This window comes from Leuresthes tenuis, unplaced genomic scaffold, assembly GCF_036924035.1.
Source record: "Leuresthes tenuis unplaced genomic scaffold, fLeuTen1.0.hap1 SCAF_24, whole genome shotgun sequence".
NCBI lineage: Eukaryota > Metazoa > Chordata > Actinopteri > Atheriniformes > Atherinopsidae > Leuresthes > Leuresthes tenuis.
The window spans coordinates 17,839,731-17,866,361 of NW_027325378.1; the positions used below are offsets into that span (position 1 = coordinate 17,839,731).

General features: G+C 39.9%; 1 protein-coding gene across 3 annotated transcripts in view; it reads right to left on the reverse strand.

The window, feature by feature from the left end:
• The window catches only part of ntng1a (netrin g1a), a 118,723-nt gene that overhangs the window by 85,693 nt on the left and 6,399 nt on the right, over positions 1 to 26,631 (reverse strand). For all 3 annotated transcript variants that reach the window (XM_072378676.1, XM_072378677.1, XM_072378675.1), the window contains exon 2: positions 19,483 to 20,132. In XM_072378676.1, coding sequence (XP_072234777.1) covers positions 19,483 to 19,731 — 249 coding nt within the window. In that variant the 5' untranslated portion in view covers positions 19,732 to 20,132. The remainder of the gene's footprint in view (positions 1 to 19,482; positions 20,133 to 26,631) is intronic.

The window sequence follows — 26,631 nt, forward strand, 5'->3', positions numbered from 1 at the left end:
ACGTTTACCTCAGGAACCATTCCCCTTTTATTTCACTACAGTGTGACCTGATCTGAAATGTGAGATTAAACGCCAACATTCTTATAATTGTGCTGTTATGATAAGAAGTGCTTAAGTTTAAGTACTTACATAATCAAAAGAATTGGACCTTCCAATGAGATGCTAATTCCCGTAATGGAAATCTGTCTTCTATGAAAACAACCAAATAATTTCTTGCTTTTTTAAGATGTAACAATTTTTTCCAGGACTTTTGTCACTAGTAATGCACTTCAAATGGGTTCTCAACGTGAGCATGCACATAAAGTCAATGTGGCTCTCTGCTAGAGTGTTCACATTTGAAATAAAGCAAGGCCGGCAACTTCCAGCAAAAGAAGATTCAGAGGTGGAATCCAGCAGGCTGGCACAGCGAGCGGCTTACCCTGTGTTCTTATCTCTTGGCAGAGCAAAGCTGGGTTGCTCGGTGCCACATGGCACCCGGTTACACAGCGAGGCACAGTCACACACCAACAAACACACAAAGACGCTGGCGTTGTATGATCTATTTCCCAAAGCACTCGCACTGGTTCAAAAGGAGTCAGTCGCGATGAATCAGGGGCTTGAGCCAGGTTTTGCTCAGTTATATCATTAACATGAGGATGAAAGCTGTAAATAAGGATTCATTCTGTTCTAAACTCTGCTGTGTTTCCTACAAAAATACAGTTTTGCTTTAAAAAAAAAAAAAGATTCTTTCTCAATTAAATATTTCAAGTATTGGTAGAAGTTTTGACGAGGAGGGCTCGTGATGGATTTAACCAGCTGGCGCAGCTCTTGAGCAAGTGATTTCATGCCGAGTATCTCTGCGACAAACAGAAGAACACCAATATTTAATTAGAGAAAATCACAGTTTTTGCTTTTAAGAAAGTTTCAATACATGATATATGGATTAAACTGAAACTTTATTCTCCTGAGTTTTAACAGCTGCTAATGTCCTGTTATTAAGGACACATAAAGGTAAACACAAAAGAAGAAAGCTTGGCCTTAAACTGTGTTAGTATACTTACAAATGTTATATAGTATACTAACTGCAACAGCTCTGTAAGGCTACAGACTAATGTTTCAAGCACAATTCATTGTTTAAGGCATTTTTGTGTGCCAACGTTCACAAATTACCACTAGACTAATGGTCAGGCTGTGATGTATGAGATGTTACTTTTTTTAATAATTTTATGTGGATGTGATCATGAAGTAAATTCTTCAATAATTCATCCAACTGTCAACGAGACAATTCATTCGAATACCACAAGCAATTCATCAACCTGCTGATGGCGCTCCAGGATGAGTTAGGGGTTCACACTGCCATCAACTTCAACTTGGGGAAACAACGCTGAGCATTTGTTCAAAAATTTCAAGGCAATCCATTTAGAGAAACACTTTGTTTCCACAAAGCATCCCAGAAGGAGCTCAATGCGCTGCTCCCCTAAAAATAGAGACCTGGTCTGTTTTTGATGGAAACGGCGTAAACGAGGGCAGAGCTGATGAGTCAGACATGGAAACAACATAAGAGAATACGACGATTTTTTACATGACAGAGCCTGTACAGGCTCTAGATCACATACCACATCAAACCAACAGGAAAAAATAAGGATTTTCCACTAAATATCTGAAATGGTTAGTGTTGCAAATATTTGTAACCCATTGCAATTTGGCTAAAAGGGAAAAAACTGTAAAAAACTGTTTGGACGTCCTAAATTCGGCATCACGGGTAGTTAACATGATTCCTGTCAGAGACGTGTTGGTAACGTTATGTCTTGTGTTCTCTGAGACATTCAGTTGGCCATCTGGATGCCAGAAAAGACAATTCCTTTAATCTTGTGTTAATTAAAGCCTACACAGTAACAACTACAGACGACTTTTACTTTTTATCGTGTTTAAAAGTCTGCACTCAGACAGGCCGTGCCGAGGTAGTGCCAGAGCTGAATGGTTTCAACCTCATGTGCAGACCAGAGGGAGTGTTAAGAGGAGGATGGGGGGGTACATTAGAGGAGCTAATTAGGATTATTAGCAGGATGTATTTTAATCAGCTGGGACTAAAATCGCTCAGTCGCTTGGGAGAGAAACTGAAAATGAGTGCTGAAATACAGAGAGGACTGTGTGTTGTGGTGCTTTCAAGTGACACCAATGAGTGAATGCATGATCTCAAGTGAGGTGAGTCCTCTGTGGAATTATTACCAGCTAATTAATTAACTAATTAATTAATTTTCTGTCACTGTTACGACAGAAAATTAAAGATCTTCAGGGATACCTGAAGAACATGAACCGTGATTGTAGAATATTTTCCCGATAATATCCCAAGTTTAAAAATCCTTAAAGACTAGATCTTACCACCAAACCTTGTACTATAGCCCTCGGTAACACCTTTAATCCTAAAACATTGTGGTAATGGTAATTTACATTCAGTGCCTGCAGCAAAGCAACCCCACACCATGATAGAGCCTCCACCGTGTTTAACTGTTCGTAGATGATGAGTGTTGTTTTGCTACTTGTATACAAACCGATGTACAGCATGCTCATAGAGCTCTACTTCAGTTTTATCTGTGCATATACAGAACAATGTCACAGAGAGGCTGGCTTATAAATCAAAGCGGCCATCTTTGAACACTGGTGTTTTACTTCTTATATATCTTGTTACAACAATTTTACAAGCTCAGCTTTTCAAAGGATAACTTCTCTACGGTGTTCTTTCCCACACAGATGTGAATTGAGGGGGCAACCGCTGTCAACCATCCAGAAAATGTTCACACGATTTTTTTGTTCTTCCCTGGTGTGTTGACAAGGAATAGTTTCACATTTTAGATAATGGACTGGCTTACTTTCTTTTCAACACTACTCTCATATTTCTGGCAAATATGAATCTACCGAGGCTTGGCATAAAAAAAGAGATCTTTGAGGGGAAGCTACGCTGACTAGTAGGTGGCTATATTATGAGCACAGATAAGAGCGTGGCATCAATCTTATCTGCACTAAACAAAAACAAGTAGAACTTTTTTTTTTAAAGTTGTATCCTACAGTTTAGTTTAGAAGGCTGACAAATACACTCTGACAGTTTAATCTTTATAACTATCGAGGAATCCCAGATCTGACTATAAATAGCATGACTGAAATGTTTGCATACATGCAATCGACAGCACTTTTAATCCTAGGAGAGTGAAAAACTCATCATTTGTTTACAGACGAGTTACAACATGCCAGACAAGGCAAGCCAAAGAGAAATGTAGGCCTACCAAATATGTAAAAAATCTGGCACTCAGTTTAGTTGGAAATTGATCTGAAATTGTCTGCTTCTCTGTAATTTATTGCATTCTCTCTCACAATATAAGAAATGGCAAGACGGTAAGCCAGCTAATAATACAGATAGAAGAAAGCTCTTGATGAGATCCAGGGGAGTTCAGGCGAGGAGGGGGCAGCAAGCTCACATCAAAAGCCAATGCTCCCTGTCACAGTGTTTGCAGCTTGGCATATTGCCCTCGCGTTTACAGAGGGGGAAATATTCTGAAGCCATGCTGAATGTGGTTGAGCGAGAGCCCTCAACGCGATAACAATGCGTGTCCCAGAGTATCAGCTATTGCCTGGCACCTCAAAACGAAATCATTTCATTCCGAACCTCTGATGTACAGACAGATGCATTTCCATGCCAAGCCTCTCAATAGCTCAATGTCCTTGCAAACATAATGAACAGATTACTAACTGCACCCTTGTCACATCGTGCTTTCCTGACAAGTGCCTGGTACCTCGTGGGAGATATTTTCAAAGTGTGTCCTTGGAATCCAGACAGTCAGGCCAAAAACAGAATAAAAAAAGACAACAAAAAAAAACTGAAAATCAGTTTAGCAGCCAGAGGAAATAAAACAACTTACTAATTAGAGAAGAAATAGACTGAGGCAGACAGCATTGCCTGAGCTGATGGCTTAGGAGATAGATAGGTTGAAATGCCAAGTGTCTGCATCCTTGCACCCTTCGGCTAAAGCCCATCCGACACAGCAAGTCTACACCCAATTTGCCAATTGCTCTCTGTACTGACTCGGGATGATAAAATGCTAACCATCTCAATATCCATGACGGCATTTTCCTAACTACCTTCCCTCTGGTTAAATTCAGCTTCTCATGTCCTTTTTTCTTAGACAGAAAGAGACTCCTGCCTCGGCTTAATCAGAGCAGGACTCCTTATTAGGGAAAAGCTCTTGGGTTCTTTCTAAATTGGGGAGAGGACAGTCTCACAGTGCGATAACCATAGATTTATGTCAGAGTTGGGTGTAAATAGCTGCACTGGTTATTCCCCTACTTTAATTAAGCAAGGTCCAGGTCTTTGTTTTGTGTGCTGACCACTCCAGTTCCCCCTATCAGGGGTAGATGCTAGCTTGCAAAGCAACTCAGCCATGTGTGGGGCTGTGCACAAAGGAGCCATTTTAATGTCTAATTTTTTAAATGTATGTCCCAGTATGGGGTTGATGGAAGCTCATAGAAGAAATGTCACCTAATTTAGCTCGTTTTCTTGTCGGCTCTCTTTTTTTAACTAGTAATGCAGCCTGTTTGCAACTATCAATGAGTAGTCATCCAAGATGATGCATGGCGGCAAGTGTCAAATTACTTCTCAGTGTCAGATCAAGCTGAGTGCACAAGAAAATAGAAATGTTCTGAGTGTAATATCATTTCAAAAGACTGCCGACTCCGTACTTTGAAGACAATTCCATCTGTGGCCCCTTGTCTCCCTGAGTCTCATCTCAGAGACTTTTTTTCTCCACACCCAACAAACTTTTCTCTTACTCTCTGTTTGCTGCTTTTGTTCTTATATCTGCCAGGGAGGGAGGAAACTACCTGATATGAGCAGCGGAAAAAAACTCCCTCATGCAGTACATAAGGGGATACTCATCGTTCAAATTCCGCATTCAATTTCCATCAGTGATTCCGTTCATATTGATTCAGAGTTTGCCCTATGCTCAGTGCAGGTCAGACGTAACCGTTCTTATACTTTGGGAGCTGTCAGTCAAGGTAATCCAGGACTCATATTCAGAGCCTGCCAGGGTTAAGTGTACATATTCAGTTTTGCCTCAAACAAAGAGGATGGATGAACGGGCCAAAAGCAGAAAAGCATTGTGATACATGCATATTCCCTCTTAACATATCTACCATTCTCTTCAAGTTAAATAAATACAAACTTCTCCTTTCATGATAAAATGCAACTGATCATCACGTCAAAGTCAAAGTCAAAGTCAAAGTCTCTATGGTTGCATACTTTTGTCAGCCCCCCTTTGTTTGCACAACTCTGGTTTCTTTTGACTTCAGCATTTCACAAAAGGCTTTAAATCTGCTCGTACATGTAAAGGTGCAACACTTCCTCATGTCTTGTTTACTTAAACAGACTTGACCATTTTCCGGAGACTTTGAGTCGAAAGATTGCTGCAGCCGCATTGCATTCTTCATGGCAGAATGACTGGGCTCTCATGTAGCACTTTTAAACAGATAAATGCTTGTTTAACACCCCAATCAGATTGACCTTCCTGACTTAATCTTTTACTCCATTCCTGATCATAAAACTTGGTTAGATGATCTACCTCTGAGTTTTAGCCATAGGCTCCTGGATCAGGCCAGAGTGAACTGAGTTGTAAATGTTAAAGTATTTTTCACTGATCAGCAATAAACTCACTTCTCACGTGTCAAGACTGTTTCATCAGGACAAAATGTTCTGCAACACGTAAACACGCAACTCATCTGATCCTTTATCATTTCCAAATAAACACGTTTGAATGTCTATCCAAAATTATTCCAGTCAGACTGAAGAAATGCTTCTCAATGTAAACAGAACATTTGATATTTTGTTGAAGGCATCTGCATGTAGTACAAAATTGTAACTCCTCCCTGCAGCTGCTCTCACCAATAAGAGGTTGCATATTCTATGACACAGGTCATTTCTGCCGACATGAATATATGACCCCTGGTGATGTTTTTGGGGAGGACAGTCTCCCCATTCACACCAACGAAAGAAGACCCACTATCATTCAATTTTTCTACTCAGTGTGGAGAAATACAATCTGCATTTAGCCTGGAGTCAAATGACCGCGCATCCATCGACTCAAGCACAGATCGGAAGTAATGCAAACATGACACAGAGGTGGGCATGCTTAATTCGGCCTATTTTCCAGTGCACCGCTACCATCAACAATACTATCTATCTCTACTATCGTAGAGACAATGACAGCTTGTCCGTGAACCTCCTCTGGCAACTTTCAACACTCTTTGTCATCTCCATTCAAGCAGTGCACAACCATAAACCTGCCAGCTTGAAGACATAAAAATGTACCTGCTATAACACTGCCACTGACCAACTGCTTGATTAATTTACAACAGTTCTGCCTCCTAACCCAAAACTGGTAATTGCCTGGGATTTATACACAATAAAGTCTATTGTTGTATTGGGAGGCTGTCCAGGGGATACGGGTGTTCATTTTAACAGTGCAGTCATGGCGTATTTGTCGCATTGTGGTTTGGCTGACAGACCCAATGGCGTTAAGAGACCAAACTGGGGGAAAATAAAATCAATTCTGACATGTTGCAGACATGCTGCACTTTTTGTTTTTTAAACACAGCATTAATATGGCCTATGCCACATCTCAGATCCTAAAATAGATGTGAAGAGTCATCTGAAACAAAGATGTGAGCACCAGTTCAGAATTCATGAAAGCCTGTGGTGTAGCTGAGCAAACAGACACAAAAAGCAGCAGACGGTGCGGCAGACGCACACACAAACACACCATATACACCAGTGAATCCAAAACAGGTACAGTATTTACTGTGCTGATAAGGGATGGGGGCTCTGCTGCTTTGAAATGCTGAGTAGAGGAGACACAGCGTCTGCTACGGATGTGAGAGCATCTAACCCCCCGCTATGGATAAAGATGAGGGATGGGATCACTGGGATTGCTCTACACAGAGCACACCCACTTATCTGCTGCAATTAACATTAAATGCCCTAACACCAGTAAATGAAAACATGAGTGACTCTAAATACGAATGCCTCCATATGCCATGCTTTGGGCTCTCTAAGCTTGTCTGTGTTGGCCTGCATGTAAGCGCTTGCCATTTGTTATCCGTGTCCCAAAGAAGGATGGGGGTATTGTGAAAATCAGTGTTCAACCATGTGAGCTCTGAGGGGAAATCCGCCACAGAGCTTTAAAGAGCAATTAAAAGTCGGCGGATCCTTTCCAGCAGCCCCTCTACGGCATCTCCATCTATTCTCAGAGTCTTGCACGCAGGAGTTAAAGAAGAGCGGGGAGCGATGGAGGCAGGAGGCTTCAGACCATAATTTTCCACGAGTGATGAACTGTGAAATGCAACAAAAGCCCCCATTACTGCATGAGGGATTTAGAGCCCACAGAGCAATAGATGAGAAAAGGGAGTAAGAGAAAGAGAAGAAAAAAAAATATTTCGTCAAATAAAATACAATGGAGAGAAAAAAAACCTCCCTGTGTCAGAGAAGTCACTCTGTAAAGGCCCACAAGGTTGGTTATGCATGAGTCCTGAGCACGTTGAGCATTTAACAATGAGTAAATGTGATATTTCAGGGTGACTTGTAGTCAATAGCAAAGGTCTTCGAGATGCTCCGAGTCTGAAACTGAGTATGAGAGATCATTCCCTTTTGACTTATATTCAATACTAATTTTCTGGGAATTTATCATTTCAGTGTCTGGACACCAGACCCGAATGAAAGTGAAATAAAATCTTTTTGCCTCTCAAAATCAAACTTTATGTTTTCTTCTACTGGTCCAGTACACACACTTGAGCATTTTCCTAGTACAAAATGTCCGAAAAAACCCCCCCAAAAAACCAGAGGAATTGGAGATTTTATACTTTTCAGGTTATCAATGCTTTCCTCCCCATGGCTTACAGCAAAGAAAGAAATGTTTTAGTCCAAATTTAAGGGGGGAAAAAAGCAGTCAACAGAAAAGCCTGTGAGAGGCTGGAGTCAAGGGGGCCCGCTTGTTATCTTGTTATGGCAGAGTAAACGGTGAGGCAGCACTGAACGCCTTGATGGAGCCCAGATAGACGAGTCACACGCTCACAAAACATCGCAGAGAAGCCTCTGATGTTGTCTGCACACCAACTTTTCACAGACTTCACTTTAACAAACTTTTTTTTGTGTTGTGAGGAAATATTTTCTTGTGTTTGCAGTTAAAAAAGAAAATCTCATTTGCACTCCAAACCAGAAACAATCACATGATAATGATGCAGCGATAATGAAGGAGGTTGAGGTGATAATGGTGGTGAAGTGATGATCCTGGAAACAAGGCAAGTAAAAAGCAGCATAAAAATGCTTTTTTAAATTAAAAAAACGAAAAAAAAGCGAGACCCACTTAACAGTTTCCATGTCTGTTGAGTTGGGGCTGAAAAAACAGCCTCCTCATCAGCTGATCACAGGACCTTTTGCTAACAATCCCAGAATTCAATACTCAAGTAGTTTTATCGACAAGAAAATCTCTGTTTTATGACTTTACATCTGAGAATAATTAGTAAGCATCCAAAATCTCAGTTTACTGTTCACTACAGTTAACCGTTTACAGTACCGGTAGTATCCCTTTTAAAAACAAACAGTAAATGGAAGTAAGGAGGTGTAAACTCTTTCAGATTTTCAGTCTTTTGCAATTTCACTTCGCACAACCAACTGCGACTGGAGTACTGTCACGTCGTAACATGTGGCACATAGATTTGACAGGAGTTACTCAGATTGTAGAGTACGCAAAGCAAAGCAAAGCAAAGCAAAGCAAAGCAAAGCAAAGCAAAGCAAAGCAAAAGTAAAGCACAGCAAAGCAAAGCAAAGCAACGACATGCCAATTACAAGAGGTGTGGGATTCCTATTTACTGCAACATCTGCATAATGGGCCTCTATTGAACCTGGCCAGGTTAGCTGACAACGTCTGTACTTTTGGAGTTAGAAGGTTAAAGGAGTCAATCATAAACATTCAAACTGTGCCTGACGTTCATGTGTTTGTGGCAAAGGACACATCGGAGTTTCTGGTGAATGCTACAAAATGAAAGCTTAGAATACAATTTGGTTCAGATTCGGGGAACGGGGGTAAAAGAAAATGGTCAAGTTTCAAGTAGTTCAGTTCGGTGCTCAGAAAAAAGCCTTGTTCAGTTTCTCTGCTCATTTAAAATGGTTCTAACAATTCATCCGCCATGTGTTCTGTGTGCAATTTTGATCATGCTGGTAAAGGTGCTTTCAATGCTTGATGTTGCATTGTGGTCGGAATTGCAAATTATATAACATATAATGACCCATTGGCCATGTATGCAACAAAGGAGCAGACAGAGCTGAAGGACCAACAGAGTCATTAGAAGCAAAGTGCCAACAGAGCAGGAAGTTACAATTAAGGAAAACTGGGAATTTAACACAAATACAGATTTGCTTAATGAAGATTTTTACTTGACAATTTCTTCCTAAGAGTATATTCCACGTGTTTAGGAATATCTATACAATTCCATACAAACAATACACAGGGTGAGCCTTGTAGAAGAAAAATAATCCATCCTTCATAAGTAGAAACTGCTAAAGCCAGAGGGGCTTCCAGACTATGTTGTTGTAATTTAATGGTAATCTTTGTACATTACATTATGCAAATAACAACAATGGCTGCATTGACATGCGCATCAATATTGTCATATTAACCTTATTGAGGCCTTATTCTAAATAAGACAACGCCACGTAAACAGCCTTTTCTGATTGCTTTAACCTGAATAAGTCTACAAGCATAATAAGCGCTACCGAACCAGGGTAGGCATCTGGCAACACACTGACGCTTTGGCTCCAGAGTTGCTGGGTCCGTTAATTATAAGCCACTCCGGGCTTCTTTTCTAAAAGCCAAGTCGCTTGTTTTGGACTCATTTTTGTAGATAGGTTTGCTTTTTCCTGCCATAAGATCTGGCTCTGACAGAGTTCAGAGCAGAACAGGATGACTGCAAGTAAAAAAAAAAAATATCACAGAGGCCTTGGGGGACACAATGTGGGTGCGACTAATTAAACTCAGCTCGGTCACATGTAAGTAGAAATTTGAATGGAGTGTCCTATATGCAACAATATGCATAACTGGCATAGTGTCTTATTGAGAATAAGATGAATAGCTGGAATATTGCTGTCCATGTACACAGTCATTTGAGAGGTAAGGAGCTCCTGTTTGCCGTATAATTAAAAACTATAATGAATAATAAATCTTATCAATTTGTTTTTCTGTCTATGGATTCTTCAGATATACCGTTTTATTTTAAACACAAAAACGATGCATCAAATTAACACATCTCATTCATAAAAAAGAAAAAAAGAAAAAGAAAAAAACCAAAAAACAAAAACGCAACAGCTTTCATTTTCAGTTTCTGCCTTTTGATGAATCACAGCACCGTATTGTATATTTAGTGGCTCTGTCAGTGGTAATGCGACTGGAGCTTTAAGCTTGTTGAAATACTACAGTGCATTTTATGGTTCTTAGAAGATGAAAAGCACTCTATCCATAAAACAGCGCGTGTTATCCATCAAGTCAAGCACAATCATGAATATCCACTTTAACACGCGCAACTTTAACGTCTCACTGTTGATTGGGCTAATTAAATCACATGAAAGAGACAGAATTCCCTTGAGCAAAAGATTTTAATCTTGTGTGGAAATTTCACTCAACTCTCAAGCGCTGCATCCTGGTGATTCCTTCAGAAGTAATAATTGCACTTTTGTTTCGGACTCCCGATAGCTCTAATTAATCAAACGCAGAAACAATGACTTCTGAATGACTCGCATTCTTTCCCCTTTTAGATTGTTTTGGTTCATGTCCTTTACCTTGGTCACAAATCTCAATATACCTTTGATTTTGTTTGGTCTGGCATAGATGAAAGACAACCATGCTGACTTTCTTCTCTCATGTTTAAGAGTTCTATTGAAAGAGTAATTACTTATTCAGTGCAGTTTAATTGCTATACAATGCACCTGGAATCTGACCTTGTTTTATACCAAACAACAGATTAATTTTCAAAATCTTTATCACTCGCTCAAAAAGGAAGTATGAAAAAGGCACTGAGACAGAATGTCACAGACAGTACTGTAGCCCTACATTACAGCTCCCGCTTCTTCCCCTCCATCTCATCCTCCTATAGCCCTCACACTGACAGAGTGTTGCTGTTTGAAAAGAAGCATATTGCTGCTGACAGCACACTCATTTTTCTAGGAAATGTCAGCGTGGAGCTTGTTGAGAGGTGGCATGTTGTGTAAGAGTGGTGATAGGGGTGGTACGGGGGAGTTAAGGCGCTTTGTCTGTCTGAAACCGCTAATCGGGACCCACTTAGGGAAAGGTCGAATTTGTATACCACAATGTAAATCCATGGGAGCCAACAGAAACCCTGTCTTGCATAAGCAGAAAAGCTTCTATGTGGTGCTTCATAGTACTATTAGGTTTCATGAAGAGGGCAAATACTGTTGAGACTCTCAATGACCATCGTGATTAAGCATGCAAACCTTTCTGAAAGAAAATGGCTCTGAGCATGTGCATAGGGCGGCACCAAAAAATCAGGCTAATGAACAATCACCATAATCATAATGATCCCCTACCCCATCTATTGGTGGTCTGTTCTGTTCGATCATGCCTCTAAGTCAAGTTTGACAGAGAATGGTGTTTAGACACGTGCTTAAAGGAATTATAGGCATTAAAGGCAATGGATAATTGAAAGCAATTCATCACGGTCACTGCGCAATTTGTCAGTAATAATTAGCAATTGACGCATAACACTAGCAAATCTTCATACTTACGACTCTTAGGATCTATTCATGACCAAGCATAGCAGGAGGTTTACTCTTGAGTCTAGCCATCAGAAGTCATCAGCAAAGAATTAGCCACTGCATGCTTTCAGAGAGTTTATTTGGCGTTTGTGATGTATATGATTAACCCACGAGTATGTAGTTGTGTAGTGAGGAGAATAACAGATGATCGTCACACACACAGAATGTTGGTTTTCTTTTTCCATAATCATACATAGGTGTGTAGACCTTTTAAATAGGGTTGTTAAATGATCAGAAATTTGATATTGTGACCCGATAATTCTATTTTTCTCACCACTTCTGAAGGCACAGTGAGTCCCATCACTGAGAGACAATGTGCCTCCTCCAACTGATCCTGCTCTATGGTCAGCACACAGATTAGATGCTGACCCTGTGAAAATTGAGTGAATTCTACAGTTCTGTTTTTCTTATTTGTCCTTATTCATGGTTTGCACTTTAAATTCTTAAAATACTTATATTACTTGAATACACAACGTTTCCAAAGTTATCACCGTTCTTTAATTTATGTCGGAGTCATGAATTGCAGTTATACTGTTACTGGTGTTTTTATTTATTCATCTGATTTATTCATTTAATGTCTGGCAAAATCAGCTTTTCTTAAGAATTTACTTTCTCCTCTCAGAGTTCTACAGCTGTGCATATTGATCTGTATCTGCAACTCTATTTGACGGCATTAAAAGTAAAAAATGATGGAATTTTTAGCACCCAAAGGGCTAGAAGTGGCCCTAGGGCCTAAGATCTAAAATAAAAAAAACATAACTAACTAAATTGGTTATCTAGGGAGTGCAAAAATTGGCATAGTAAGCCAAAAATCTTCTGGAAGCTTTACCATGTAGATCTGCACAGGAGTGTGACACAGAAATACATCTCTGTCAAAAATCAAGAAAAAGATAAGTTGCTTGGCACTGTATATCCTCTCTTCCACTACAGAGATTAAGACTCATTACTAACTTTGACATAATCAAACAAGATGCAACAGGTCAGATCTCTAAGTACTTAACTTGGTTAAGCGACCTCTTTTTTTTCTTTATGTCATTACCAAAAAAGGCAGTTTACAGCAGGGAAAATAAGAAGGAAAAAAAAGAAACCTGGAGGTAGCCATTTCCCTACACCAACATAGTACGGCTTTGTGTAGGTAATTACATAATTTTGAATTCAGATAACCTGCCTCTGAGGAACAGAAATGATACTCCAGCATCATTTCCTTGTTAATCGTCAGTTTTCGACTCCTCGTATCTCAGTCGCTCCCACCTGAGCTGCGAGCAGAAGAGACGATGAAGACGCTCAAGGACAAAGGAGAACAATGGCATCAAGCAGATATGAGGTGTTGTTTTGCACTGCTGTATTTTCGGATCTGTCAGATGAGCGGTAACTATGCTCGTGAGCACGTATTTATGTATGCATATACTTCCTAATCATTTAAGAATACAAATGTTCACACTCCTTTTATATTTCATGGACGCATGAGAGAGAGAGCAAAAACATAAAACGGAGCTTAGAAACAAAAGAGAATGTGTTGCGCATGATGACATCACAGGACAAACAGCCAAAATATATTTGAAAGGATAAAAAAAAGTCTCGGCTAGATTAAATTAGAATGCTCTTCTCTGGGGATCAGCACTTGGACTTATTGACCAGGGGTGATTTAAGTAGTAAAAGTGGTCAAAGTCTGCACAATAACAAACAAAAAGACATCCAAATATGTTTGAAATTTGAATTTAAACATACTGTAACTTAATGCAGTATAAATCAGTGTAGAACAGTACATCCTTTCCCTCCAACAAAAATTACCGTCATTCTCGAGGGACACTCATGATGCACATCAGTTTTCCCTTTACACTTAATGTGCAGCTAAGCACCAACACCACATGCAGAGCAAAAAAAAAAAAAAAGGCCACACATCTCACCTTAACCACAGTATTTCAAACCTCTTTAACAGGCCTAGAAAAAGAAAGGGGTCGCATATACTGTACTGGCTTGTTAACAAGCTTTCAGCACAGCGATTCATTCATTAATACCCAATAGTGCTATCATTTTGCAAAAAAAGCTACCCTTACAGCTTAAATATAGTTTCCTCATTATTAGACAAACTAATGAAGACATTATTTGTGGTCTATATTTCAACTTCCCCTCATTTCCTCATTCAGATTTGATTGGCAATAAAATGCGCCAGGCTCAAGTTTCAGCATTCATCAGCACTTCCTGATTGTGAACCGACGGCACAGAGAGAGATACACAGAACCTGCTCGATAATGTATGAGAACGTCCATGCACACACAAGCAGGGATTGCAAACATAGTTTAATTTATGGAGCTGCATCCAGATACGGGATTCCTTTATGCTTAATGCCGTCTGCCTCAACCAATAGATGCAAGGTTTTCAGACAACCTGCTGAACAAACAGCTGCTTTGGCAAAGATTGATTCGTGTTGAACTCCAAGCTGCTCTCCTGCGTCCCACACAAACTCAGCCATCAGCTGGTTGTGGCTGTGAGAGCCATCCAGGCTTTTAAAGGCCAGTCTGAGTCTAACTGGAGGGAACAGTGAAAACTCATATGATGGCAGACTCATGTGCCAGAGTTCAGAGAATGCCAGCTTATTGCTATTGAAAAGGTCATTGGGCCAGAAGGAGAATAAAAAGTCTTTACTAGGGAGAGTGGTGTGTGCGTGTGTGTGATGCTCTATTCCTTTATGTGAGACCCCAGGATGAAGGCCGCAACCTGAGAAAGCCACGCTCATATAAGCACCACGCCCTGGAGCTGCTGCATTCCGCTCTGCCTCTCTCGGCTCTTGTCAGGCTTCGGTGTCTGTTACCTTCAGCACTCCAGGAAGCAGACACTCGGCTTCAAAATACCCCCGCCTCTGCGAGCGCAAAATCAATTACCAGACAGATGAATTTCTCCGATAACGTGGCCTAATGATAATTGCTCTGAATCTGCAATGATCTGACTTATGATACAAACCACTATTGGCACTGCAGCACTATATTGGCAGGCAGAGTATCTGAAATATCAATGATAATTGTTTCGATGTTTCTTTGGAGCTACGTTACTGCCTGGGGTAAAAATAAACCAATTGCGGAGAATTGGACTCAATGGTAAGTGGCAGGGGTCATATTTCCCTGATGTTTGTGTGATTTGTGATCAGTACAGTATAACACAGAGGAAATGGTTAGGTGGGAGCTAACCATTTCCTGTTTAATTGAAGCACTGCTGTCACACTGACTGCAGGAGACATGTGAGCAACAGTGCGACGCGAACTCCTGCTAATTCAATAAGCAATCATCAGACTGTTAAAAGGCTGACAATAATAATTAGAAGCCTAGTTTCATTTGCGTTTCCTGAAATAAGGATCGTCCACTTGGGAGTCACAGATGGTTGCTGTTCATCAGGGATTGAGACAGTGTTTCCACAATACAGCTGCTACAATGCAAACATGACAAACTACTTCAAAAGTTGATGAATTTGTGGCGACGGAGTCATGTGAGGGGAAAATGGAAGGTGACTGCATCTGGACAATGACCTCCCAGATACGACACGCCACGCCTTCTGCTCGCTTTCCCTTCAACCAACCTTGAAGTCAGCGATCACGGGAGTCAGCATATTTCAGAAGTGCCTCAGATATGTCGTGCTGAATACTGTGTCCTATGAATAAAACACATTAGCTACAAAACATGTTGAATTATTCACATTTCAGAGCCCCCACCTCTCCCTACACCGGAGGTATTAGTTCTTCAGTCGTCATATGCTTTGCACAGAGTCCTCTGAGTCTCTGTCTCCCTCCTGTGTGCTTCTTCTTGTTCCTCTGATCATTCTCTCTCTGTTTTTGTCATCTGTGTTTTGTTAATCCCTTTCTGTTCCTCTGTCTCTCCTCTCAGCTGACTTTCTGCTGATGGTGACTGTCTATTTATACTCCTGAAGTTACAACTTTTCCTGAAACATTTCACTATTTATCTAAAGAGCTCTTGAAGCTGGTGAGGAGCGCATTTGTTCTGAGAGAATCTTTGATGACTTGGTAACACACAGCGGCCCAAAATGGATTCATCATTTAGCATTTATCTAAGACGACCAGCTGTGAGATTCAAGGAGAAAAGGACCCAAAATAAGGAGGACGGTGGTTTGCTAATTAAATACTTGACCTGATATGAATCTATTGCTCATTTTATTTTCAGCTCCTTCGGGAATTTTTTTTTTTTAATGGTTGCAAAATAACTTGCAGAATCATCAGCATCAGATAAACTTTCACAAATCGACAGATAACTGCTTTTTATTGTGCTGTTTAAATGAAAAAGGTCTCGGATCCCAAAATATCAAATTTTCTGTCACAATAATACTGTGCGGCAATTATCAAAAAAGATATTAGGGCTGACAAGGTTATCACAACATTATTATTGTGTCCAAATGAGAGCAATATTATCAAGATATCAAAAAAACCAAAACATCTTTGTTTTTCAAGTGTTTGTCTCCTCCAAGGTGACTATATATCTTTTCGAATGCACTGAATTGCACTAAATACAAGTTCAGGAAAATTTGTTCAAAAACCCCCATTTGTCAATTAATAACACTGAATTGTCAGCTGAGATAAAATCACGGTATTGTCATTAGTGTATTATCACCACAAATATAATATTTAATTTTATAATACCATAATTATCAACAGTAGAAATATATCACAACACCCCTCGTCTTGATCAAATCAAACCAAAAATGTATGGATTTCTAAAGGACCAGTGGGTGGGATTGTAGTGATATATAGTAGCACAAGTTGTAAACTGCAACCAAAAAAAGATAGTGTTTGATTTATTCCTTTTGGGCTTCTGTAACCACATGGCAGAGCTACATGCTGGAGGGGCATGGAGAACAAGCCTTTAAATTAAGGTAATGAAATAAATGCATGATACTTTCCTGAGGTTTCACACTAATGAAAACATAATCATGAATAAGACTGCCAGTAAATCGTCCTGAATGTCATTGGTACTTTGAATTGAAATTTCTTGCGCTTTACATAACCAACCGATCTAATCCCAACAAAGTCACATATTATTTAACAACTCAACATGGAGGGAAACCTTTAAACCCAGCTTCCAAGCCATCAGGTTAACACAGTGAAACAGTCTATGTCTATATCATCAACAAAGGATCCAAAGCTCCTAACTGTCCTCCTAAAAACCTAACTGTCTTTTCGAAACCTGGCCAAGTGGTTTAAGTGCCAACACCCCCCTGGAAATTATAATGCCTAAACTTAACCAAGTAGTTGGAATGTTTGAATTTTAGGGCTGTAATCAATGAAAGAAATTCTTGGTTGACTGAAACCTTGAAAATTTGACAAAAAAAATTAACTTATCGGCTCGACTCTAACGGCTCTGACAGCGTTTTGCATCACGTGAATCTGCGCAATACAACAGCCCATGAGTACCGAAAATATACTGATATCAGCACAAGAAGGCAATTAAACACAAAAGGCATATATCTGAGGGATGCCGTCGTTGTTGCAGAAGGGTGCGCCTGTAGTTATAAAACGAATAAAATATTTAAATATGTTTAATATTATATCAATAGCCTATAATATTGAAATATTACCGTTTTTAGATGCTACGCCATGATTGTAGTCGAGTTGTGATATGCAGATTTGTGTTTGCAAATTTTGCATTAGACTCTCTTCCCGCCATCTATTTTGGTAAAATTCTGCCCCACTGCTGATGTCTTTGACGTGGATGGTAGAGGAGGACTCACTGTAAATGAAACGCTCAAAATCAAAAAAATAAATATTCAACAAATCACCGGACGTTGAATAACGTGGACGTTCAATCTACCTGTCTCTAGTGGGTTGGGCTAATCCAAAATAGTGAGAACAAGGGGGGTGTCCTCTGAAGACAGGCTGTTACCTGTGAAACAGGGGTGCTCTGAAAACACCGTCATTAGCGCTTGGTACTTTCCTCCTGGTGAAATTAACCATAGACTGTATGAAATTGACACCGCAAAAAAATCGACCAATCAGAATTTTGGTCGACTAAGAATGTATCGACCAATAAGTCGACTAGGACTTTACAGCCCTATTACATTTGACCAATTAGTGAGTGATACAGTGAGTGAAACCAACAGTAGACAATCAGCTAATTTCTAAATACAACTGAGGTTGGTGTCTGTGAATGGACATGTGTTATATTTGTTTAGTCATATATAAATTCAAACTTCAACATCACAATTCTGATTGGTATACTTAAAGATATATTTAAATGATCCTGATACAGAGTTATGTTAAGTACTCATGATAAATAAGTTTCTTAGTTGAAGATGACAGCAGTCAAGAGTTCACTCAGTTTGGATAATCTTGACAGACGTGCTGTTAGCTTAACAGCCAATCAGAATGGAGCATTTTCAACAACTAAACCTTAAAAAATGTCATCGTAGTTTGAGAGAAGACTATTTACATATCGCAAATTTTACACCACATCACTTTAGCATCCGACAGTTGTTTACTTTGTCACTATTTTCTCAACCAAAGAACATCCGTGTTGCTTTGTGTCAGTTCATATTCTGTGGCCACACAGCGTATCCAACAGCCAGCCAGCTGTTCATTTTTTTTTTTTTTTTTTTTGTCAGACCCTTAGGATAACTTACTGGATATCAATTTAGCAAGGATTTACAAGATGGTAGTTGGTATTTGGGTATTAAAATGGTGGAATTTTGAGGCACAGCTGATCAGCACTAAGATATATTCACCAGGCAATTTGTGTGTAAAGATGTGGAACAACACATTCTATGCTTGTAAGTGAACAGATGACTGACGCAAAAATGACTGGTGCTGTAAAATTCCCTATTTATAGCATTTACTCTCACTGCTATGACATTTTTTGAGGTTTGAGTTATTTTAGAAGGAGAAACCTTGCTCTGTGACTGTTAGCTTAGCTCCTTCTTCAGGATTCCTACCTGCTTCTCCAAACTGAGAGCACTCTGATTGCCATCTACTGCAGATAAGTAACTAAATGCTCATACGTTCTTCACCAAATCCCACTTAAAAAAAAGTTTCTACTTCTTGATGAAATATCTATCTTTGAAAGGAGAATTGTAAGTCTGGCCAATGATATGGCTCTTAAGATAATTCTCAACTTAATTGATCAAATAAGCTATATCTTTGGTCCACCTGTGCACTGTTTCAGTCAGAAATTGTCTGAATTTTTGGGCTTACTTGCTCATCCAATCCTGCAAAAAGACTAACTTTGGCTCAATATAGCAAAGCCGTGCTGGGACAAATTTTTTCTTTGAAATCCCAGTTACTGTGGAAACTGCAGTTTAATGAGTGAGCGCGTGTGTGTGTGTCAGGGAGGTGTGTTTTTATTGGTAAGCCACATTATTCAGTGTTTTTTGCAGCGTCAACAGCGCATCAGACTGTGTTTGCAGTGCACACTAAGAAGCAGCTCTCTAAACAGCAGAACATGACGTCAATATGCACAAACTCCCATTTCTTCAGCCACACTGGCATATCTGAGTCATACAGGCTTATGAGGGTGTCTGTCATGGCGGTAGGGTCAGAACAATCCAAGCACATACACAATACTAAAGAAACAATAACATAGCTGCCTTATTTCTTTCTTTTAAATTTTTCTTGACAATCGAGTTTTACTTTTCTGTGTACTCACCAGGGCGCAGTATGTCTCTGGAGGGTCTCCACAGGTGATGTTAGGGGGATCCAGGGTAACCTTCAGGTAATGGGTCATGTCAGCTGCCTCTGGTTGGCAGGCCGTGTAGTCCCAGGTTAAACCTTCATCTGAGAAGACCTGGGATTTGCACACGTCGTAGTGGCCCCAGGCTGCAGGGTAGTGATGCATTGCCGCCTGGCAAATACCAGTCCATACTGCATGCAGCGTCAGGACAAAATGGAAACGCATGGCTGCTCCTCTTTCAGCTCCTTCTAATGGAGCTGTGTCTCCTTTTGATGGTGATCAAACAAGGGATCACTCCTCTTTTTCTTCCACTTATGTCCACCCACTCAGATGGAGTGAGGAGGCATGTCAAACTCCTTTCAAATGGAGTAAGGGTTGCCCAAAATGTTTTTTTTCTTTTATTTTTCTGTTTCCTTCAAGTTTGTGGAGGGGTGGATGACTCGAAGGGACAGTGAGGTTACCGGCCCATTGAGAAGATAAGCAGAGAGGACTGAGGGAGGGAGGAGGAAGATGGGGGAGGCGAGGATAAGATAGCCCTCTGACACGCTGATAGGAAGATGAGTGGCAGGTCTCCTCAGCTCGGCTGGCTGTCAATCATGGTCCTCGTCCTTCGTGATGATCTGGCGCTGCAGAGAAACAGAAGAAGAAGGAGTGTGAGTAAACCTCCCTTGTGGGAATAGAACTTGACACTAAGAAAACATTAGCTGGGGCCTCAGCATGGGGAAAAGGTGTACGTGTGAGTAGAAAGTAGAATGGGTGCGAGAAAGAGGTGCCACGTTGGTATTTGTTGTCCATCAAAACACAGAAAATCACTAAGAGAGGCCATCAGGGTAAACTGGATCCCGCTGCTTTCACACCAAACTGTCATCACACTCAGCAGTATCAAGCCTTCAGTGTTACAGCTTTCTCCACAAACCCCCACAACAGATAAATCTTTATCAAGGAATACTAATTACTCATTACACAGTAATACAAATCATTAATAAATCAAATTAAGTTCATCATACTACTTAATACAGAAGCAGCTTAAGGTGCTTCACATATGATATAAACAAATGTATTACTTTATTGATAGGTAAAATTAGCATAAACACAATCAGTACCATACATTCATGGCCATACTGTGCTGACCAAAAGTTTTGGAACCTCTTTAAAGTTTTCCATCATTCTGTTACAAATTCCAATTAAAAAGTGTACAAAAGCAATGAAGTGTTTAGCAAACTACTTAACAGTTTAGACTGATGTACCCCATTTATGGAAGTATTCATTTCTTAACTGATGTATCCTACTTTTGTCAGTAGTCCTGAATATACTTCTAAAACGAGTCCACGAGTGCACAATTAAGAAGGAATGCCGCTCTCAAGCCAGGTTGGGAGAAATGTCTGAAAACCTGTGACTGTGCTGAGGCACAGATCTGAGGAAGAATACAAGAAAACTTCTGTTTACCAAAATGCTCAGCAGTGTTTCTCAAATGGAAAAAGTTTGGAACGATCAGCGGATTCCAAGATGTAGCTGCAACAAAGTCTGGTCTCGTATGAACAGAGCCAATAGCCACTATGACTGAGGTCCAGAGTTCCTTTGTGAAGGACAACCATGAGTGCAGCACGGCACCATTCGGGCTATTTCAGTGGCCATCAAGAAGCCGTTCCTAAATAAATAGCACATGACAGCCTGCTGGAGTATTCTTTGGTCACAATTCCTGCCATCATGTTTGGAGGAAACAAGGCACTGTGCATCAAGCTATAATTCCTACAGACAAATAAGGTCGTAGCAACATCATTCTGTGTGGATATTTTTCTGTAATATGGGCTGAGACATCAGTTTGGTTGGAAGGAAAGAAAGATTCTGAAAGATAGAGAGCAATTCTGAGTGAAAACCTTTCCCAGAGTCCTCAGGATTTCAGGCTGAGATTTGGGTTTACACGACAACAAGACAAGGACCAGGTAGAGTTTTCACCTGAACCCGGTAGAGCAGAAGAGACCAGAAAATGTATAAATTAACACAACATTCCAAAAAAACTTATTATTAATTATTTGTAACTATCTACTATTGGTATTGGTCTAAACTACAGCAGTTCCATCAACTGTCAGGACATCAGGATCTAATGTCGATAAGTTAAACCTATTTTACCTCGTGTTTTATCATGCTTTGTTTGTGTCTTAAACTTACAATAGAATTATACTTTACTGTGGTTATTTACTCTCATTACACACCAACATAATTTTCAGAATCAGTGACACACACACACACACACACACTGTTCAGGCTGATTATTTAAGGTTCATTATTAATTCATTTCTTCTCCTGAAGTATTCAAAAGGTTAGTACCCCAAATTATAATTAAATAAATTTACACTTTTTAATTTGAATAATTTAGTGTTAATAGCCTGTATAAATTTCTTCGAAGTTGGGTTGTGTGTACAGTGGCAAACTTGAGCATGCATGTGTGTTTTGAATGGCCACATGGGTACACAAGATGTACATATACACACAAGTATTTGTCACATTTATCATCTGCCCAGCTGAGTCATCATGAATCATTTCATTTTGACCAATTGGAAGCAAGATGCCATGGACGACCTATCAACCTACAACCTGGTCTCATGGCAATATATGAAATCACATCAACCAAATACACACTACACACACTAACTCAAAGAGGGAGAGCCTAGATCGAGTCCCATCCTGAACACCAGTACTGTCAAGAAAAAAGAAATGGTTTTTGTACTCAGTAGTTGTTTCCTTGTGCATTTTCTCACCGTCTTACACTTTACACAACTATTTTGTTTAGGTTAGCTAAGAATGACATGGTTAAATTTAAATATAAAAACGTGCTAGTTAAGGTCAGGTATTTAAAACAAGGTGGGTAAGGTTCGAAAAACATGGCTTGGACTGACACTAATAACATATTGCATCAAAATGTCCTATCACTGAATAATTGTTTGCTGAGTCCCTCCCCCTGTGTTAAGCACAGAGAAAAAATGGTGGACAAACAAACAGACTTTGAGTTAATAGCTCTTTATGAATAAATTCTGGTAAACATTGCATGAAGTACTTGTGAGCAGTCAGTGCAGTAGTCAGAGTGCTCTCAGTTTGGAGAATCAGAGAGGTTTCCTGATGGACAAGAAAAGCTGAAAGCAACTCAGAATGGCGCAAGAAGAGACAATTTTTCACCATGCAATACAACTTAAAGTTCAAGTTCAAGCAAACACTATATTGTGGTTAGATGACTGGGTGACTGTAACACAGCTCAGATGGCAACACTGGTGTTGCAGCACAAACTTTATTCAGTTGAGAAAATGTAGTGGCAGAATAAAAAAAAATGTTGTAAAGTTCACATCACTTCCTGTAGAGTTTCCCAGAACTTACTATAGTATATTTTAGGTTTTTGTTTTGTTAGCCAGCAAAAATGAGCTCTTCTGTGGTCTCATTCTGACTAGCCGTTAGCTTAGCACCCCAATCAGAATTCCTCTCTGCGACACCATATAAGAGCCCAGAGGGCACAATGCCTGTCTACTTACAACAGGCATTGTGCTGACTGCTTCTAAACACCAAAAATAAATCAATAAAAACAGAATATTGCTTAAACATCCAATAGATGCCCATGGCTACATCAATATTCATTCAACCATATAAAAAAACTAAACAGAAAGCTTTTTAACAGTGCTTGACTTGGTTCCGGGCAGTTGCTGAGCGATAGATACTTTAAAAGCTTTTTTTTCTTGATTCTTTTAGGGACTGAAGAGATTTTGAAAGATAGTGACACTGCAGTTTCACAGTTATGTAATCCATTAATCAATCATTGCCATTCAAATAAATTATTACAGAAGCACAAAACACAGGAAGAAGGGTTTCACTTTAACAAAAAGAAGTGGTCATAATGTCCCACTGTGTATTTTATCACAAAGCAGTCCTATATTAACAGGTTGTGACAACATTCAAGTTTTAAAGCAGTCCCTGAAGTGGTTGATCTGCCCACAGCAGCAGCCTCAGCAGTACATCATATGCAGTGATTTATTTCCCATGCTACACTGCATCCATCTACAACTGCCAACTATTGTGGGTCTTGGTCTTGCTCTTGAAATGCCAGCTTAAACATAACGCCAGCGTTAATTTCCCGATTGCCTGCATTTTTTAAATGCTTATTTCATTGACCTTCTTAAATCTAGTTATAGAATTGACCTTCGAAATGAGGTTGCCTGCAAACCAGCGTGCACCTTGATATCATAGCGATGAGCCACAGCGAGCCAGGTAACCAAGGCCGTGGCTAGAATAATGGGAAAGCTTCCTGCTGTCAAACATCAACCTGACTAAGAGTGAATAATGGAAACCAGAGTTGGAGAAAGAAGGGACAGACTAGAAGAATTATTCAGGGGACTTAATCTGTCAGTTTGTATGCAGACCAAACACACCAGTTCCACGTCAGTCATCAATAAAACCGAAAAGGTACACAGCACAAACAGGGCTCTACCAAAAATATTGCTAATTGATTCAAATTAACATTAAATTAGATTAGATTAGTTCACATTAGATTAGGCTGGATCTATAGGTGGATTATAAAATAGAATACCTCTAGTATCAGTGAAATTGGAATACATTAAAAAGAAAACATATCCACATTAATGCTTAAAAAGCGTTATAGGAATTATCGGAGGTAACAGGGTATTTTAAAAAAAGCTAAAGAACAGGAGCTGTGAGATGACACGTGCAATATGAGTGTGAGAAAGATGAATGTAAAACACGAAGGGTTGCATTCACATGTGATACGTCTACCTGAGGACTAATGAGGGCAAACGATTATGTCTTCAGTGACTGTCTTCACTATAAAAGCAGAGATAACATGCAGATGAGGAGCTGTGATGCGAAGAAAAACAACAGTCACATGTACATATGAGGACTGTGGCAATAATGCTATTTTCATTTGCCTCTTAAAATGTCAATTTAATGCATCATAGCAATGTATAGTATCTATAGGCTGTTTCTGCGGTTCCTTACAAAGTCATTTCAATCTGATTGATTGTAAGTCACCCAAGGTCAGGGATAGAGCCTCAGCGGCACGCCAAGACCCACAGTGGTGAAGCATTTAATGATGTGACTCAATAAAAGGCAGACAGGTAAAGGGGAGAAATTCTGACATTATACGATATGATTATTGCCTCCAAGTCCTGCTCAAATAAATTGATAGGAATTTCAAAGCATTTTTTCCCAGCGCAAAAGAAAAATCATTTGCATGACTCGAAATGAGCATCATCAACAATTTACATCGGAAGCTGGGGATTGAATTTAGCCAAAGTCGACAATGTAGAATAAGTACAGGAAAATGCAAGAGCAAGCATTGCGAGTCAGGGGACAGAGAAAGGAAAAAGAGGTTAAAATGGGGAGAAGAAATGAAGCACCTTGAATGTAAAATGTAAGAATGTCAACGGCAGAGATGTCAGCAGGTGAGGAAGCAGCCAATTATCCGGAGGAACTCTTGGCACAGAGCTCCCTGTTCCCATTAAGAGACATAATATTACCATGTTAAGAAGGAGACTAAAGAAATGGCCAGATGTGTGTGTGTGTGCGTGTGTGTTTTACACTCAGCCTCTGGATAAAGAGTGGTTTGAGTCACGGGTAATGAGACAACAAGCAGTGGCGAGGGCTTCGATAACAAGCAATACAATCACAAAAGCGGGGTCGTTACTGCTCCGCCACCCTGGACACAGCAGCTCTTCCCTCTCATCACTCGCTGCTTATAACCCTCTGTCGCCCCGAGGAGACGAGGTGAGGGAGGGAAGAGGAGAGCAGATGGATGAAGTGTGGACATGCATTTTAAGTCAGAAAAAGGTTTATTTTGGGGCAGGCTGCTTCCTTCCCCCATCGATCAAGGTCTGAAGACATGAGAGGAGGCGTGATAGCAGGGAGTCTGAAATTATTCCATCCCCAAGAATATTTTATATATATATATATATATATATATATATATATACTGCATTATAGGCAGGGAGTGATAAACAATTCCAGTAACAGTGGGAGGTTGCTGGGGTGAAGAAAGACTGACATAGAAAAATTAATTAATTAAAACTTAAAAACATATATTTTTCTTTCAATTATTGTGCATTAAAATGCTAATGAGGTACATCAGCTTTGCTGGTTATGCGCACACATATCCATCTGGGTTTTTAATGGGGACACCTTAAAAATATATGAAGAGTTAAGACACATAAAAGGATACATTCTAAGTGTTATTTACAGTACTGTGCAAAGTCTTGAGCCACTTCCAACGTTTGACTTCCAACGGGCCAGACTTTCTTTTAAAGTTGCTTTGAGCAATAGTTCCTCAGCCTTTCAGAGGGAATTTCAAAGTTCTTGTATCTCACCATGTTCAAAGGAATGTGTGGCCCATGAATCACATAAGTTTAAAAGTATCTAACAGACAGCTTAGCAAAGAATCTATCTTAAAGTGTATCTTTAGGCACTTTGTTACAAGCAGTTTAATCATTTGTTCCCATTTCTTTAGTTGCATCTGCCAAAAAAAGCCCAAATTAGCAAATTTTGACAGATATGAAATTGTATTTTTCTACCAACAAGGTGTTTCCCAAAGAGCCATCAGCCAAAAACAAGGTATATCTCAGGATGGAAGTCTGAAAAGGGCAAAAGAAATATCTATCACCAGCAGATGGACAGTGGCTGACAGTGATGTCCTTAAGAAATAGGAAACAATCGAGCAAAGACCCAACACAGGACCAGAGGTTGCGTGTGGACCTTAATTTGATCCATTTACGGTTCACTATAGCCTCAACAGAAACGGTCTCCATGGAAGAATGGCTGCCATTCAGGAAAAAGATGCCAAACAACTCAAGAACTGGGCTGAAAATCAGTGTCAACAGGTCTTATGGAGGGTTGAATCCTCACCAGAGCTCAGACCTCAACATTATTGAAGCAGTGTGGGATCATCTTAATAGAACAGAATGAAAGGCAGCCAACATCCAAAGAATGTTGGCTTTGGAATGTCCTTCAAGAAGCCTGGAGAACTATTTTTGGAGACTATGGAAAGAAACTACAAGAAAGCTTGTCAAAGAGGGTTCAGGCTGTGTTGAAGAATAAATGTGCTCACAAGAAATCTTGACTGTCAAACTTGCACAA